The sequence below is a fragment of the Fusarium mangiferae genome (genome assembly GCF_900044065.1).
Source record: "Fusarium mangiferae strain MRC7560 genome assembly, contig: FMAN_scaffold007, whole genome shotgun sequence".
NCBI lineage: Eukaryota > Fungi > Ascomycota > Sordariomycetes > Hypocreales > Nectriaceae > Fusarium > Fusarium mangiferae.
In genome coordinates, this window is record NW_024573927.1 from 1,942,887 (window position 1) to 1,960,098 (window position 17,212).

The 17,212-nt window shown below is 47.7% G+C and overlaps 7 protein-coding genes across 7 annotated transcripts; all 7 read left to right on the forward strand.

Annotated features, from left to right (window-relative positions):
• Positions 1–414: 414 nt before the first annotated feature.
• On the forward strand, positions 415–3,160 carry FMAN_13834 (uncharacterized protein; the record flags this gene model as incomplete). The annotated part of the gene is made up of 5 exons (XM_041833351.1): positions 415–1,396; positions 1,445–1,474; positions 1,522–1,657; positions 1,705–2,412; positions 2,506–3,160. The coding sequence occupies 5 exons, from the start codon at positions 415–417 to the stop codon at positions 3,158–3,160; spliced, it is 2,511 nt and encodes an 836-aa protein (XP_041683724.1).
• A 1,876-nt stretch (positions 3,161–5,036) lies between these two features.
• On the forward strand, positions 5,037–6,300 carry FMAN_13835 (uncharacterized protein; the record flags this gene model as incomplete). The annotated part of the gene is made up of 4 exons (XM_041833353.1): positions 5,037–5,254; positions 5,306–5,515; positions 5,567–5,753; positions 5,803–6,300. 4 exons carry the CDS (start codon positions 5,037–5,039, stop codon positions 6,298–6,300), a joined length of 1,113 nt encoding a protein of 370 aa, XP_041683725.1.
• Positions 6,301–6,900: 600 nt separating this feature from the next.
• On the forward strand, positions 6,901–8,352 carry FMAN_13836 (uncharacterized protein; the record flags this gene model as incomplete). Its single annotated transcript, XM_041833354.1, has 1 exon — positions 6,901–8,352. One exon carries the CDS (start codon positions 6,901–6,903, stop codon positions 8,350–8,352), a length of 1,452 nt encoding a protein of 483 aa, XP_041683726.1.
• Positions 8,353–8,700: 348 nt separating this feature from the next.
• Positions 8,701–10,504, forward strand: FMAN_13837 (uncharacterized protein; the record flags this gene model as incomplete). Its single annotated transcript, XM_041833355.1, has 3 exons — positions 8,701–9,327; positions 9,376–10,342; positions 10,398–10,504. 3 exons carry the CDS (start codon positions 8,701–8,703, stop codon positions 10,502–10,504), a joined length of 1,701 nt encoding a protein of 566 aa, XP_041683727.1.
• Positions 10,505–10,830: 326 nt separating this feature from the next.
• On the forward strand, positions 10,831–13,513 carry FMAN_13838 (uncharacterized protein; the record flags this gene model as incomplete). Its single annotated transcript, XM_041833356.1, has 2 exons — positions 10,831–11,623; positions 11,676–13,513. 2 exons carry the CDS (start codon positions 10,831–10,833, stop codon positions 13,511–13,513), a joined length of 2,631 nt encoding a protein of 876 aa, XP_041683728.1.
• A 684-nt stretch (positions 13,514–14,197) lies between these two features.
• Positions 14,198–15,205, forward strand: FMAN_13839 (uncharacterized protein; the record flags this gene model as incomplete). Its single annotated transcript, XM_041833357.1, has 1 exon — positions 14,198–15,205. The coding sequence occupies one exon, from the start codon at positions 14,198–14,200 to the stop codon at positions 15,203–15,205; it is 1,008 nt and encodes a 335-aa protein (XP_041683729.1).
• A 774-nt stretch (positions 15,206–15,979) lies between these two features.
• Positions 15,980–16,874, forward strand: FMAN_16141 (uncharacterized protein; the record flags this gene model as incomplete). The annotated part of the gene is made up of 2 exons (XM_041833358.1): positions 15,980–16,578; positions 16,631–16,874. The coding sequence occupies 2 exons, from the start codon at positions 15,980–15,982 to the stop codon at positions 16,872–16,874; spliced, it is 843 nt and encodes a 280-aa protein (XP_041683730.1).
• Positions 16,875–17,212: the final 338 nt, after the last annotated feature.

A 17,212-nucleotide genomic window follows, 5' to 3' on the forward strand; every position in this document is an offset into this window, starting at 1 on the left:
GTTACTGTTTTGTTTTGTTTCTAGTGACGTCAAATCTCATAACAGCGACCGCGGGCGCTAGACACTTTAAACTCGAGCAAGGACACACCATGTAGCTATTATGAGCAATCATATTGCCGTGAGCTATCAGCCTTGGAGCCTTGCCTTTTGCATTGTGGCTGGTTGGCTGGTTGTCAATCCCCTGCTCATGAAGTCACGTGTAATTCGCCGCAGGTCGCCCTCTGAATAAGGCAAACTTCCCCTTTTTTCAGCCCTATTTTCGATCCTCACAGCCGATCTCCTCTTATTTTCTTAGTTCTTATGCTAATTTGATGGCTGGGTGTATCGTCGTCTCTGCTTGTTGCACTGTCGCTTCACGTCCAGTAAAAGTATCCCGATCTCCGACCACAGTCTAGCGTCCAACAAAAAGCCCAAATGTCGACTGCAAATGGCAGACCGCAACGTCCCGTCTCAAGAGCCGATTTCCCGCTTGCCATCATTTGCGTCCTCTCTTTCGAAGCCGATGCGATCGAAGCCCTGTTTGATGAGCATTGGGACTGTAATGTCAACAGCAAAGCTCCCGGCGACCCCAATTCCTACTCGACAGGACGTATCAGCCATCATAATGTCGTACTCGCCTACATGCCCGAAGCAGGAAAGGCCAGCGGAGCCGCAGTCGCGACCAATTGTCGCGTGAGCTTCCCCCATGTCAAATTGGCCATCGTCGTCGGGATTTGTGGAGCAATCCCTTTCACCCCCGGTCCTCGAGATGCACACCATGAGATTATACTGGGCGATGTTATCGTCAGCCAGAGCGTTGTCCAGCATGACTTGGGGCGGCAATATCCTGACAGCTTCGAGTACAAAGACACCAATGAAGAGGCTCTTGGGAGACCCAACATTGAGATTCGCTCCCTGCTGTCGAAGCTGAAGAGCCTCCGAGCACGAAGAGCATTCGAATCCGACATGAGAAGTTTCCTCGCACTCTTGCAGGAAGATCTAGAACTATCAGCGCATTACCCTGGACCGGGGACAGATCACCTATACGAGGCTACCTACCGACATGTTGACAAAGACATGCCGTGTGATAAGTGCGGTTGTAATGGAAAGCTTGTGCCGCGGATGCGGCTGAGACAGGAAGTGCCAGAGCCCAAAGTGCATTTTGGAAGAATTGCCTCAGGAGATACGGTCATGAAGTCTGGAGAAGATCGCGATGATATCGCAAGAAAACTTGGCGTCATTGCGTTTGAGATGGAGAGTGCTGGCATTTGGGACAGCCTACCATGCTTGGTTGTTAAGGGCGCTTGCGACTATGCCAATAGCCATAAAACTAAAGCTACCCAGAACTACGCTGCAGCGACTGCCGCTGCTTGCACCAAAGCTCTTCTGCGCCATTTGGTGGTTCCTACCTGTCATGGTTAGTGAGTTGTCTACCGCTTCTTGAACCGTGTTGACCATGAGATAGATCCAACTAGAGAGGGAATCTTGCCTCAGTGTACGTACTCATGCCCACTACTTGAGCATGACTTAGCTAATGAAAAGGTTCGACAGTCTTGGTTCCTTTCCCCCCGAATAAAAACTTTGTTGGCCGACAGGACATCCTTGCGAGCCTCCGTCAAGAATTATGCCTTAAAAGGTCTTACGAGGTCGCAGCTCTCTTTGGTTTAGGAGGGGCAGGGTAAGTGAGCCTACTTCATGAACGGAAGACAACAGCTGAGCTCTCAGAAAAACACAGATCGCCCTGGCATATGCGCACGAAATGCACGAGCAAAATCCAGATCTGTCAGTATTTTGGGTTTATGCAGGTAATGAAGAACGCATGCAGGAGTCATATGCCAAGATCATTGAACAGTTTGAGATTCCTCGTGGTGAAAACGTCTTGAGTGACCTCGAGCTGGTGAAGCAATGGCTAGAATCCAAGCATCATAAACCGTGGCTCATGGTTGTCGACAATGCCGACGATCTGAACCTTTTCTATGGTACTGATGGTCTGAGCCGGCATCTCCCAACTTGTCCTCAAGGCAAACTACTCGTCACAACAAGAAATCGGCAGGTAGCTGTCCGAGCTACTAAAGGGCAGTGCCTCATTGAGATCCCGCGCATGACCGAAAGCGAAGCACATGACCTCCTTGGTGAGCATCTCGGGTTCTTGAGCCCCGACGTTGCTGATCTATTCACGTTGGCGTCGAAGCTAGAATATCTTCCTTTGATACTTGTGCAAGCTGCTTCATTCATTAAAGAGAACGGTACCTCGATCAACGAGTACTTGAGCCTTTTAGAGGCAGATGAGAACCTGATAGAACTACTGGATGAGGACTTCGAGACAGATGGCAGATATCCAGACTCATTTCAAGCTGTCACCAAAGCTTGGGCAATCTCGTTTCGACAAATCAGACGGCAGAACAAACTAGCAGCCGAATTATTATCAATAATGTCTATGTTCGATCATCAGCATATACCCGAGCGTTTCTTGGTCACGTATCTATCACTCTTTCACGGCGAGGAAAAGACTTGAGAGCGTCTTAGGGCCATTGGGCTTCTGAAAGCCTTCTCCTTTGTGTCGAGTGGCGAAGACAATAGCATTTCTATGCATCGACTGGTACAGCTGGTGATGCGTGAATGGCTTATCAGAGAAGACACAATAGAAGACCTTCTACGCAAGGCGGTCCTTACAATACATAGGGCATCATTTTTTACGACCAACGGCGACACATACGCATCAACACAACTTTCTGACGAACTCTTTCATGCGCTCCCTCACATGCTCACCCCACTATATTTATTTCATAAAACTTTTGGTGCCAGTATGTGGAGTCGTACGGATACCCTCGCTCTGTTCAAGCGTGGTTTTCTCGCTATTTATCACGATTTGCTCTTTCATCTTCATATCAATGATCTAGACGGCGAGGCGCTGAATATAGAACTAGATATGAGAAAGGAGAGGCTTGATACAATCGCTAGTTGTGCGATATGTGAAAGTGACCATCACGCATTATGGGAGAAACGAAATCGCCTTATACGAGAGCTGAAGATTATTGTCGATCAGGAACAGACTACCATTACACAAGAGTTGGAGATCCTTGTCTATACATGGGGATTGATGTTGCCTCCTGGTACTAAAGATGTAAGGGAGAGATGCGAAGCAGACCTTCGGGGTTATAGGTTCCATTGTAGTGACTAGACATGTCAAGATTTGTGTGTCATGGCAGAGGGGATCGGCGATAAGGGAGTACGGGGCGCGTTTCAATATATCTAGGGTATTGAATCAAATTAATGGTTTCCAGAATAATAACGGACAAGCTTTATAACACATCCTTTGATAAAAATTCAAATTATTTGGTACTTGGTATTTTATAATGGAATATGTCTATGGACGATCCGGATGCTATGAAGCGTTTCTTCGGTCTTCTGTTTCCAAAAACGTCTCTATTTCCATTCATACTATAGGCACAAATTACAAAGATGAATCTTGCCAAAATGATCAGTACATTCAACTCGGCAGATAGAGAGTCAAACAGTCTTGTGTGACTGGCAAGAATAAATGAAGGTGACGATCAACTGCATTCAGACTGCGCGACTCAACTCTCAGTCTGTTAAAGATTCAGGTAAAAGATAACCGAAAGATAAGTGACGTGTTGGGAGGGTATCATCAAGTCCACTTGAACAAGGAACGCACTGACGATCCACGTGGGTGATGGATCTCAAAAATTGATCAGTTCCACCAGCACTGTTACCCCGATCCACTAATGACTAACATAGCGCCGACGATCTGCCCCTACTGACTCTGAGGCTCTGCATTTTTATCGCCGAGTGCTACTATAGGCAGGGCTACGCATGAGTTGAGTCATGTATTGGGATCTTCCAGAGATGATCATATGGACTGTGAAACGAACTGCGAGGTATACATCTTTTCTGGGCATTAATTGCCAATGTTATATCCGGTTTCTTGGAATGTTGAAAGAGGAGGAATTATTCCGAGACCTCGGTTGGACAGGCGCAAATTGGAGTTCGTCTCAGAATGTCTCCATTTCGGAGGAACACTTCATCCCAACAATATTTTATTTCCGTGGCCCCTTTCAATCTAATGGAGATCATGCACATTCGGCCCGGAGCTCGGAGCAGACCTAACGACGGAAATTCTACGGTAGAATATGTCAAGAAGATGTCTTTGTCCCAACACTAAACAAGTCTTGGGAAAGTGTCGGCAAACTTTGACAACGAATGAGCTTGATCGATATTAACTTCATCTAACGTTTCAGCAAAGAACAACGGTTCATTCCGCCATCAAAAGACCCAAGTGGCGTTGACAAAAGTGGAAGCCCAGCAACTTGGCGCAGCGGAACTTGTTCTCAAAGGATTCCCAAGTACCGAAATTTGATACGCTGCCATCTCCTGTGGCGCTGATTCAGTGGCGCCCCCCCTGAGTCAAGTGCCATTTTAGCGGGTGAAAACCCTTTAGCGCAAGCGTCTGTGATGACATTTCGTTGAGGCGCGAGAGGGGAAAACCGAGGCTTGGTGACATAAAGGGAAATGTCGCCCGGAGCCATTGGTAACTCTCCCGTATTGGAGCTCGGTTGCAGAATTAGAGTGCGGAAATACAGAGCGTCTGCACAGTGATGTGATGCTCATCCCTGTAGATCATGCGTACCGAGAGACGATCATACCATGCATCTGGGACCAGACCCTCGGGTAATGGCAGGGATATGGTTAAGCTATTCGACCAGCGTATTCTCCCATCAAATCAGGTAGTCCAATTGTCCACAAGAGCGCAAGTGTCAAAGCGAAGGTCAAAGCGCAGAACGCGATTCATCCAGAGACTTGGCTAGAGAATATCGTTTCGCCACGCCACGCCAGACCGTTCCTGGAGTCTCGTCCCGTGGCACTAATATCTCCAGCTTCACGCTTGCCTCTACCTGCTGGGAGCACCTAAAACGTGGTTCTGGTAGTGTCTGCATGTATAAACCCCCTGGATCCCCAGATTCTGTCCCTCTTTCCTCTCTTCCCCCGGCCGATCCTTCATTCCTCTTTGCTTTTTTTGTATCACTCCTTTGTACATCATGTCGGCGACTACGAGTGACATCAAGATCGCTTCCATTGCTATGGGGTTCACCCTTGGCTTTGGCCTGCTTACTGTCTGGGAGGCGTGGAAGCAGACTCGACGGAACCGAAACCCGCTGCGAAGTAGTTACATTTACATGCTCTGGGGAGAGATTCTAGCAAATATTATCATCGCTATCATCGGATGGATTTTCTTGGATGGAATCATCGGACCGACGTAAGACAGCCATCAAGCCAGTGTCGAAAGTGGCGTGCTAACAGTGTCTAGTGTACCGGTGTTGTTCTTCATTCTTTTCTTCTGGGTCTTTGAGGTCCAGCTTCTTATGCAAATTATCGTCAACCGAATCTCCATCATCGCCGAACATCGGTCTACTATCTTTAAGCTGAAATGGGGAACCGCCATTACCATCACTCTTATCAACATTGCTGTCTTTGTTATTTGGATTCCTGCTCATACTGTGCCTCCCGCCAGTCAAACGTAAGTCATTGTCGAAATTTTGACTTTTCTTTGCTTTGCTGACCAATGCAGCTTTGTGCGCATCAATGAAGTTTGGGATCGTATCTCCAAGGTCCTCATCCTTCTCGTCGATGCTGGTCTTAACTGGTACTTCCTTCGAACTGTCAAGAAACGACTGGTCGAACAGCATCGCTTGAAGAAGTATGAGCCTCTTGTCGGCTTCAACGCTAAGCTCATGGTCATTTCGATCCTCATGGACGTAAGTATCTCGACTCTGCCCATCCCCAAATTGGTGCTGACTCTACCAGGGCATGCTCATCGGCCTCATGTCGCTTCCCAACCAGGTCGTCTACATCCAATTCCACCCCGTCGCATACATGGTCAAGCTCAACATCGAAATGTCCATGGCCAAACTCATCACTCGCCTCGCAAAGGGCGAGAACGCCGACGACTATTACCCATCCATGTCGCACTCTGGCCACCACCAAAGCAACAACCAGCGGACGAACGATGCACCATGGACTCAGGGCAACAACGTCCAGTTGACACATCGATCAAAGGTTGTCGCTGGTGATTCCGATGAGGACTTGTCTGGTACCATGGGTAGACACAACGGCGGACCTGGCATTCATCGTCGAACAGAGTTTGAGGTCACAGTCGAGACGAAGCCCCAGAAGAATCCTTTCAGGGAGGGGACAGACTCGGGAGATGAGCTACCTTTGACTTCAAATACCGGGCATCCTAAGCAGATGATGGTCGAGGAGGTTGGTCGCAACCCTTCCATGTCTAGCAGCAGACGATCCTGAGATCTTCACATCAATTCTTTAGCTATATACCATATACATAATATATAATACCCCAACTTGACAACAGTATCGTAAATTTCGATGACGTCAAGTGTTGTTGGTGTTCTGAGGCTGTTGAGGCATGAAACAGGTGTACTTCATCAAATCTCGACGTGATATGTCGAGCTAACTCACTATGAAGTCAAAATCTGCCCAAGCTTTGGAACAAAAATATAGACATAACTCAAACAAACATAAGTTTCCCACTTAGAAGAAAAAGCCTGAAACCGAAAGTAAAAGGACGCTTATCTAGAACATTAGACTGAAGTAGCTTTGCCATTTAAATTGTAAATCTATGCTGCCCAGAGAACAAATCTTTTGCCGACATAAAGTTCAAAGTCGGGATAGCCTTCACACAGAACACAATTTCAGAGTTACCTTACTAAGTGGCGAAACGAGATGAGATGCATAAACACGAGCGTGCTTCTATCAAGTTTTTATCTTTTTCCCCCACCAAAAAAGAAACCATTCATCGACCTTTCATCACAAGATCAAACAGCTTCACCCTAGAAACACCCCTCGATTCAGCTCCTTGTCCACGAAAGCGGGATCATAGCCATCATGGATCCCTTCAGCAAAATCCCTGCCGAGTTACGTCTGCAAATATTCTCGTACCTTCAATCCAAGGCCACTCTCTCGAGCATCCTCGAAGCCTCTCCAGTAATGTGCGAGCAATACCTTGAATTCAAAAGCACAATAATACGAAATTTGCTCGAGCGCGACTTCGATGACGGAATGATACAAGATGCTATGGCCATCAATCTATTCCCGTCTCTTCGAGAGGCCCGAAAGTCCCGAAAGGGCATGCTCCTCGTTGAAGAACATTTAAACTCATGGGAGGGTCAAGAGCTTCCAAATCCTTTTGTGACCCGCGATGCCCTTCTCATGAAACAACTCGATAAATTGCATAGTCTTCTGATGATGTTTGTCGAAGACTACATCACAAAGGCGACTGCGGCCTTCCCACCTCGGGAATACATCTGTCTCCCTCAGCCTACTCACATCCAGAGCTACCTCATATGCAAGGGGAAAAAAGTTACAAAAAGATTCGATTCATGCCACCTGCAGGAAGGTGAAAGAAGACGTTTCTTGAGAGCATTTCTACGAGTTGAGCTGTCGTCTCTGGTCTATAAGGCACTCAGCTTCACTTCCGGAAACCGCGCTCTATTTGGAAAAGTAGCCAGAAAACTCACAAGGCGACGAATGGAGGAATTTCAATGCGTCTGGACGTATGCATCCTCATTATATGGCGCTCTCTTTGCTCACTGCGGTGATGCATGGTTACCTGAAGCCGATGCACCTCCCGAAACTGGACTTCTATTTCCTGACACGCTCTTCGTAGACCCAGTCAAGTATGGTCGGGACGTTGGTATTCGCTCTCGAGAAATGCAGGTGGCCGTCAGGAACATGGCTTGTTACGGGTTTCCCTTGATCGTCAGGATGATTCGCTTTGCCACAGCAAGGCCAAAAGATACCGAACCTCTGGACAACTTTGTCAAGAGGCTTTGCAGTTTTGAAATGGACCACTCCTTGAGAATGGAAGATCACTTCATATTAGCAAGATTTTCGCGGGGACCAATGTACGGACTTTGCTATAGTCAGGGTCCTGCTGAGCCAGCTTGGTGGGAGTCCCTTAATTCGCAGCTATCATCTCATGACACTACACAGATAAAGATATTTCAACAGCGGGCATGGCCATTCTTCGATGACGACCGCCACTACCCAAAGGACACAGGAGCATTGCCATTATTCCCCAAAAGGCCTGCCTTGCTCAAGATGGAACGAGAAAGGCTTGATGCGTCTGGGGCCCTCTCTGGCCATGGTCCTATCTCATTCAGTCAGATGGAAAGGACATGCGAAAAGTTTCGGCGATCACAAAAGTGGCAAGACAAGATTTCGGCTAGGAGCTTAATGAGCAATCGTGAGGTGTCGCTGCCAGAGATCGGGGATCAGGGAAAATTACTGGCATGGAATCACTGGCGGCGCTTTTCTCGACGAGATGGGTCGCAGTAGGGTTATGTGCTCGTAACGAAACGGGCATCTGGGCCTAGAGCAGCTTAGTTGTTGGGATACAGTCCTATATCGAAAGGATGACGACATAGTATGATCTGGCAGATGTTTTTTTTTCTTTTTGTTCCTTCACTTTTCAAATTATGAGCTTACCAGATCTTGTTAAGTCAGTGTTGCAGGGTTCAGGTACAGGGGCCTCAAGAGGCCACGTGAGGTGGACCATCAGATGAAACAAGATCACGAAAATGTCTCAGATAGACCAAACCACAAGACAACAATCAATTAACCCTCATGCCTAGCAAACTCACCAACAAGAAAAATATTTAATTCTATCATGTCAAATCTGTTACTATGGATCAGGGAATAGTGAGGGTTGTTAATGGCGGATGGATAGATGGGCTTACGCGAGATGCTGTGACGCGACCCGACACGAGCACGATTCTCTTGGAAACTCTCTACGAACCATGGGATCTCTTTACAACACTCGATAAAGGAGAAGATATGGCTGCGACTCAGCCCTTGACTTTGTTACGCGACGTAGGTTCTGGGCACGATTCTTCCGAGAAGAACTGTTCAGTTATATGCACCAGCCCCGATAATTTATTCGCCTCTTGGAAGACTCTCTGGCAATGTCTGTCGCTCACAGCCTTAACTTTCGCAAACTCCACATTCTCTACACTTGACCAACACCGTAGTGGAGTAGGAAATCGGACCTCAAGGGAGCAGATCTCGAGCGCCTTGACGTCTTTCGGCATTACCAACGGGACAGATTTTGACGGAAAGGTTGTTCTGAATCTGACTTATGAGTGCGCTGCTGCAAGTTGCCGCGATACTAGCATGGGAGAGTGCTCCATCGGTCAGCTTGACCCTGGGGATTTCCAGAGTGAGGCCGTTCAGTGGATCAAAGTGTATGAGGCTCTTGCGCCGCTGTGCGATGGACTGGAGAGCGATATAAACATCGATATTGCTGGACCTGGGGTAAGCTAGTGAATTCAGCGATGGTAACTCAAGCTTATCAGTCTGCAGGTACTAATAACATACGTCACCCAAACAGCCATGGTGGCCTTTGCATGGTTGTTCTTCCTACTGCTGAAAGTCAACAAGTTCATCAACACTTCAGCATCGATTTTCACCCATCTCTTTCGAAAAAGAAATCCTGGTCCCAATCTCTTGAACCATCGTGTATCAGGTCTTGAACGCCTCGAGCGCACGAATCTTGCTCACGCAACGAGCACCTTTCTCGCAGAGCTTCACGAAGCACAATGCTTCTTCGTCGTTGCCATCGAGATCGCGCTGATAAACGCCAGTTCCCGATCAGCTATCTTCACTGGTGCAGAGAACTGGCAGAGCCTTCTGTGGAATCGCGATAGTGTCCAATTTCTTGCAGGTATGGGGGCTTGGCCAATTATTCTCGGACAGATTTCCCTCCGCAGAGCTAAGCTCGACTCAATGTACTACCTCCTTCTCTCTACACTTGCGTTGGTACTTGCTGGGGTTGCAGCCGATACAGCTGCAGATCCAGACCCAGATCGGATTTACAAGATGTTTCAAGGTCAAAATACACTTGAAGAATGTGGCGGTCATCCTTCCCTTCGAACCTTTTGTGTGGAAGAGCGAGAGAGTATATACTGGTATGTCTTTCCGGCGGGAAGTATATATGCTTTCCTCGGATTACTTACTATTCTATGGTGGGCCAAGATCTGGAGTCTGTGCAACTCTCCAGCATCATCTCTCAACAAGCATAAGTCCTTATCGAAACGTCAATTTGAGGCATGGGAATGGATTAAATGGATCGCGATCAAAGCCTCTCTCCTTGGGATACACATCGCTGAAGCTGGTGCTCTTGCTTGCATTTGTTTCGGCCTGGCAGTAATTCGGGCACCGTTGCTTAATTTACTGCTGAGAGGAGAGACAGGGACTTGGAGTGTTGGGCAGTTGGTCGCTGTACTGATTTGGGCGCCAGTGATATCTAAATACGCCCACCTGGCAATTCGTGAGTTCCCATTCTTTGACGGAGTTTTGAAAAGAGAAGCTAACTATAGCGTAAGTCGGCGTTGAGAAAGGCTTTAGGCTTCGCTTGTCTAAAGCATTTGAGATAGTAAAGAGGTCGGATACGAGGCAAGGAAATGATACTGAGGGAATATCTTTGAACTAAGCGAGCATGGAGCATTTAAGTAACCAATATTGTTAACAGAACTATCGTTCATTGATAGGCCCAATGACTTGGCTCCTCTTGATGGGGTCCGTGGTGTCAGGCGCTATAGGCATCTATTCTGTTGTCCTGGCAAGTCCCGACTATCAGCCGTACGCAACAACATCACGTCGAAGAGGAACGCACAGACTCAGTAAGCAGGGTCTGAGCCTCTAATCCAATCATGTCAGCCCAACCCCGCTTGTTGAATATGTCGAGCTGAACCCGACGAGCTGAACTTTTGTACAGGTCATCAGCTTCTGTCTTAGTTGAAAGAATGAGAAAACGCGATGGCTTCCTCCAACTACGACACGATGGACGCCTTAGACTGGCCCACGATTATCGCTATTGGCTCGGTTTGGACACCGTCGGCATACTTCTTCAACTCGTGGGTCAATAGCCAACCGCCTAGTACCTTTGTGAGCATCGCCTGCATAATATTCTCAATCGTCAGTCTCTTGGCAAGCTTTCATCTCGTTTTGTTCGCGATTTTCGTTCTTCTATCGCCATTATTTGCTCTTGGGTTGCTCTACCGACTGTTGCTAGCACTCCCTTACCTATGCGCCGGGTTTAGTCCTTGGTTTCTCTCATTATTCTGTGCTCATAGGCCGCCACGTTACGCGTCGCGGTTGGAAAGGTCTCCGGGCAAAGACTGCAGATTGTGTGGAAGATGTAGCAACATAGTCGACCAGTCCTCCATCCTCCGTGGCACCCGTTGGAGATTGATACGATCAAAAGAAGAATACGACTTCTATACAAAAGATCAGCTCCAGCAATCCTCCAAGGACTGCCATCTATGCAGCCTCCTCTGGCATTCGTCATTTGACGCCCAGACGAATCCAGTACCAGGAATATCCTCAGACGAAGCTTTCGCCAGGGAACCGGATATCACTACACCACTACTTTCTGCAGTCCCCGGGTCGTGCAATTCTCGTGACTGTGAACAAGGCGCCGAAGCCAGGAACCTCTCAATCCAAATCTCGGCAACTAGGGAGTTTGGTAGCTGGCAATCGCTTCAGATTCGTTTATACGACAAAGGATCTAGTCTATTCCCGTGGCTACAAATCGAGGATGCTAGCTATGGTACGTCTGGTATGTGTTGTGCAGCGTGTTCATGACTTACACAGTGCCCTAGTATCCAGTAAACATAATTGCGGGCAGTCCAATATGACTGACTCCGAGGCCAGCTTTCAATGGGCCCGAGATATAGTTGAGAAGTGCGAGCGAGAGCATCTCAATTGCCGCAACCACTTCGTCCGACCTACCAGTCAGCGATACCTTCCTAAACGGCTCATCGATGTGCAAGCCAGGGGGAAAGGTGTCATACAACTGGTACTGAGCAAAGCTCTCAGATCAGACAGTACTGTTGAGTATGCTGCGCTTAGTCACTGCTGGGGTACGACGGTCAAGTCTGAGCTGAGGAACGACAACGAAGAAACGATGAAGACGATTCTGATAGAGACCCTGGATCCGAATTTTCGAGACGCCGTTGATATAACTTATAAAATGGGGATAAAATATCTATGGATCGACTCGCTCTGCATCATGCAACGTACCCAGGAATGGGAAGAGGAATCTGGCGATATGGGCCTCGTTTATGCAAGAGCCAAGGTTGTGATATCCGCGACAGCATCCAAGAACTCAGAAGGCGGCTGCTACAAACCCAAGGATCTCTTTCCCTACGACTGCGTGCTCTGCAGCAACTGGAATTCTTCACTCGTGGCCCGTTCGACGGTCAAATATGCCGACCTGATCCAGCTCTTCGGGGAGAAGGTGGATTGTTCGTTTCTAGCTACGAGAGGCTGGACCTTTCAAGAAAGATTTTTGGCCAGCAGGATTCTGCACTTCTGCTCAGGTCTTATGATGTTCGAGTGCAACACATTGACTACCTCTGAGTGTCATCGGGAAGAAGAATATCCTCTGAACACCCAGTTCAGCCAGAATGGAACTCTGAACGCGCCGACGGTTCCCAATCCAGGTCGTGAACCTCCCAAGCAGCTTTGCAGCAGGACAATTGTACGACGCGCCGGAATCTCTACAAGACCTGTCACACGCCCGGCCAAGGACACGGTCAGAAAACGCTGGTATGCCAATCCCGAGCATAAAAGATGGGCCGATAGGAAACGGCGCTATGACGCACAAATGTCATCTATAAGGACCAACGCCGCACGACTCAGTATTAGGGGAGCTTTTAGCTTTCTTTGGTCTTTTAGAGGACAGGATATGAAGGAGAAGGCAGAATTCCACCTGCGGTGGTATGTAATGGTGACGAGTTATTCGGTCCGCAACCTTACGAATGATAACGACAAGATGATGGCCATTGCGGGTGTGGCCTACTTCATCCAGCAGAGCACGGGCTTCAAGTATGCTGCTGGCCTCTGGGAAGACACATTACCTTTCAATCTCCTCTGGGTCGTAGACTCTGGAGCCAAAAGGCGACCGTCTGGCCGATCTGTTCCCTCATGGTCTTGGGCCTCGGTGGATGGCAAGATCTCGCACCTTCTCAAGAGAGTCGACCCAAGTTCAAAATCTGGCTCAAGGGCTAGCCCAACGGTCGGTGTCAGCAGCGTTCCCAATTCATGGGAGTATATAGAGTCCCTGGTATCAGACCTGGAGATTCAAGCTACACATGTGGTCAACGGCATGGCCCACAATGCCACGCTGAAGCTGTCCTGCCAGCTCCGATCGTTTGGTCCTTCGTCATTAAAGTACGTGTACGATACGCTAGAGAACCATGAGCCGGGCGAGATAAGATGTCTGCCCGTCCTCGAGTTTGTTAATCACAGAGTTGGCCTGATGACTCGAATGCCACAAATCCATGGAATTCTGGTTCGAGCGGCGTCCGGTACTTCGAACCAGGCAGATGGTGCACTGGCTCACTACATGAGGGTAGGACATTTCTGCACAGAAAAAACAAACATTCACTTTGAGGATATTACCCGAGAGGGGCAACTATCTATTGAGCTTATTTAACAAATGCGTTCTGTCGGCAATAGGTTCAGGAAGCTCGCGGCGTTAAGTCGTCTGTGCCTGAGGGAAGTTTCCACGATACGCGCGAGAAGTATAACCCGAGGCTCTGGACTGTCATAGGCCGCAAGTATCAACTGCCAATAATACGTCTAGATAGCAACTCAGGCTGCTTATCTATCTTCTGTCGGCCGGACTAAGCTCTCAGCCACAGGTCTCAGCGGCAAATAACACATCTAGCTCACAACTTAGACATCATACCAAAATGCCTGACCAATTGCTACAGAACAAGACTGAGTTGCGTTCACGACTTTGAAACTTTATTCCAGTCAAGTGATCAACATTGTAGAACTGTGAGTATGACTGCCACCTATAAGGTCAAGCTTTAGGCTGCAAACACAGGTAACGAATAAGAACACGGTATTTTGTTCCTCAATATAAGCTTTTACCCAGAAGCTTTCACGATGAATCAACATTGCAGAAGCATACTGTACGATAAAAGTTTAATCTTTCACGAAGAATCCATTGAAATAAGCTTCCATACCATTGGATTGTATAAATCCCTTTCCTTTATCTGGAGCCGTTCCTTTTCTCCTCCTTGCTAATTCACCTCGACACAAAATCTGGCTAATCATTTTCTCCATGAGAAGTGCTCGTGCTCCTTATCTCCACCGGATTTCTCTCGTCACGATGGCTACGACCTTCTACCAATTCCCTCTCCTTCCGCGAGAACTCAGGGACCAGATATGGCATTTCGCTATGAGACCACACCACCGTGGAGTCCAAATCTTTCAGATACACAACCCGCCTTCACATGACGAGAATAGACCTATGAGTAGCTCATTCATGAATTATCTCTACAACGTATACAAGAAGTTTACAGCCAGCTATTGGGCAAGCCTCATGGCGAGGGAAGACGCTAGGCCCTGGTATCTTGGCGCTCCCCTGTGTTCCAAGTATCATAAGGGCCTCGATGGAACGCTAGACAAGAATATCTCCACCTACATGATCGATTCCGGACTGTGGACCGCCTGCAAAGAATCGAGGCGTGTTATTCGGAAGCACTTCGCCAATCCCTCAAACAGCCCCTATGGACTACCCGAGCCTGGAAGAGTGAGCCATTGCTCGGGTAGTAACCCCTTCTACTTTTCTATCTGGCCAGGCTCAGACCTTCTCATTCTACAAGTTGGCAATATCTCCGCTAGCAAGCGGGCCACCCAGGCCCGTATTGAAGAGTTTCTTTGTACTCCGAGTTCTCCCCCTTGGCTTATGGGGTCTTGTCAGGAAATTGGTATCGAGTATGATTTAGCACGGACGGACACCAGCTTGGCGAATGACACTTCTATCTTTTCACTAGATGTGATCCTTACCGCCATCCTTCTACTTCTAAGATTGCCAAAGCGCCGTTTGTGGCTGGTTGATACAAACCTGAAACGGAAAGCAGGTGCCCCTTCGTCTTATGGTAGAGACACAATGCAATTCTACGCCAGTGGCAGGAAATTTGTACAAGTTTCTATCCATGATATGGTAGATAACTTGAATGAGTGGGAGTATATAAATCCTGTGGCTGGCGGAAAATATGGGGCGTCATCTATTCACTCTGCATGGCTCGGAAATGAAGTGGCAAGGCGTTTTCCAGGGCGGCATCGCGAAGATCAAATCGGGCTTCTTGGATGGGAGGATCTAGAAAATTCATGATGCTGGCTCTGAATGGATGAAGTTGCAAAGTACCTCATCAGCTCACAAATAAGTATATCTCAAGTAATGCTACCATCTCTAATCACTTTTTCAGGTGAGCCTATCGACGTAGATCAATACTTCAAAGAGAAATTCGAAGATAGATATACCACAGGCAAAGTAGGGTAAAGACTTTTAATCCTAATAAAGTATGTTCTGTTTATTATCGAGCTCGGGTGTTATTGGAGCGCCTGCATCAAAATGCCTAAATTATGGGCTTAATGTGATACGTGCAGTTGAGACCTGTGATTGATAGCTCATTATAATCGCGCAGAGGTTAGTACGGATCGTGCTGAGTGGCCAATGCCAAGATACAAACTTTGCTGTGCATATTGCCTTCCAAAAGCTGAAGTAAATTTGGACTTCTCAGTGTGTTGGCTTGATATGTCTCGTTGAAAAGTCATAAGCTTTAACTATCAATCAATTAACTCCGTTATAACCGATGCTGTCCAATAAACCCATCCGGTGTAATAGCTTTGTTTCCTTTACACTTCCGCACAGTCCCCACGTATGATGCGCATCATCCTTACTGATGACTCAAGCGGAGTATTTTTCAAGGTTTTGATCATTTGATGGTGCATATATAACTCTCCATGTCCGGCCGTTTTGGACGAGATAATTTGCCCTTCTTCCATCGCACATAGGGATTCTTCTACCCTCAACAGGATCGCGGATCGTCTGTCAAACCGGGACTTATCTCATCTCTTCACGCTTTTAGACCGACGTTTTTCAATCATGCCGACTGAATTCCACCTCTTTCCTGCTCTCCCAACTGAGCTTAGGCAAGAAATTTGGGACCTGGCCATTGCTATTCGCCCAAGGCGCGCAGGGGTTCGTGTCTTTCGAGTATTCGATGCTTCCCAAGAACCTTCGATTCAGCTCGAAGGCGTCCCGGGCTTCCCCCCCTACCGTACCCCTTTGGCTCTGGGTACACCTTTGTCGGACAAAGATTTCACCAGTGTCACTGGAGAGAGCATCAGTGATATTTCGACACAGGTTCACGATCCTGAGTTGTGGAATACTTGCCAAGAATCGAGGTTTATGATGAGGAAAGCCTTTGTATCACTCAAGGGATATAGCTTTGACTCGATGGGGTACTATCTATCTGGAAGTGCTCCCTTCTACGTCACGATTACAAAACCAGGACATAGCCTCTTTATCTTACGACCGGACAGTCTGGAATTCGACTTGCGGGATATTTATGGGGCATTTAGTGAAACTGATTTAGTTTTGGGCATTGAGTACAAGCCCGAATGGGGATCGCAACTTTATGGGCGAGATTTGTCAAGCGGCAAGTCTGATTACAGGTCTAGGCCGGGATCAAACGGTTCCAGGTGTATGCCTAGTAGACTATAATCTGAAGCTCAAGGCAGATTCTCCTTATAGGCCCAGGCCCGAAGATCTTGGTTGCTACTACGCACGGGATACGAGGCTTGTCGAGGCGGATCCGGACGACGAAAGGAAAGAGGAACACTGGGAATACATCGACCCAATTCCAGATGGAGACTATCGCAAGTCTTCTTTCTATTTTGCGAAGCGTATGGTGGAGGCTTTTGACGAAGTGGGAATGGATGACCATGAAGCACCTCTCAGGCCTTGGATAGACCTTCTTGGATGGGATGACTTTTGAGCTTTTGAAGCAAGAGGTTTTTTTCCTGACGGAAGAATATTTGTCGATTTTGGGCAGTGGAATCACCAAGCCTAGATGGATTTCTGCTTTTCCATCGCACACATCACGTGTGCACTGCTCGTGGCTGGGTAACAAACCCTATCCGTCTGAGGTACCCTAAATATAACTCAATTTACTCACGATGACTTAGATAGTTTAGTGTTCGTAAAGTCAAATTATTTGGGAATATATATATCCCTTGTCTGACCTTTCTCGCTGACACCATTTCCACTTCTTTCGACACGCAACTAAAGTCCTCCTCTGTCCCTACCCATTTCACTGGCGCTTATCTAACCTAT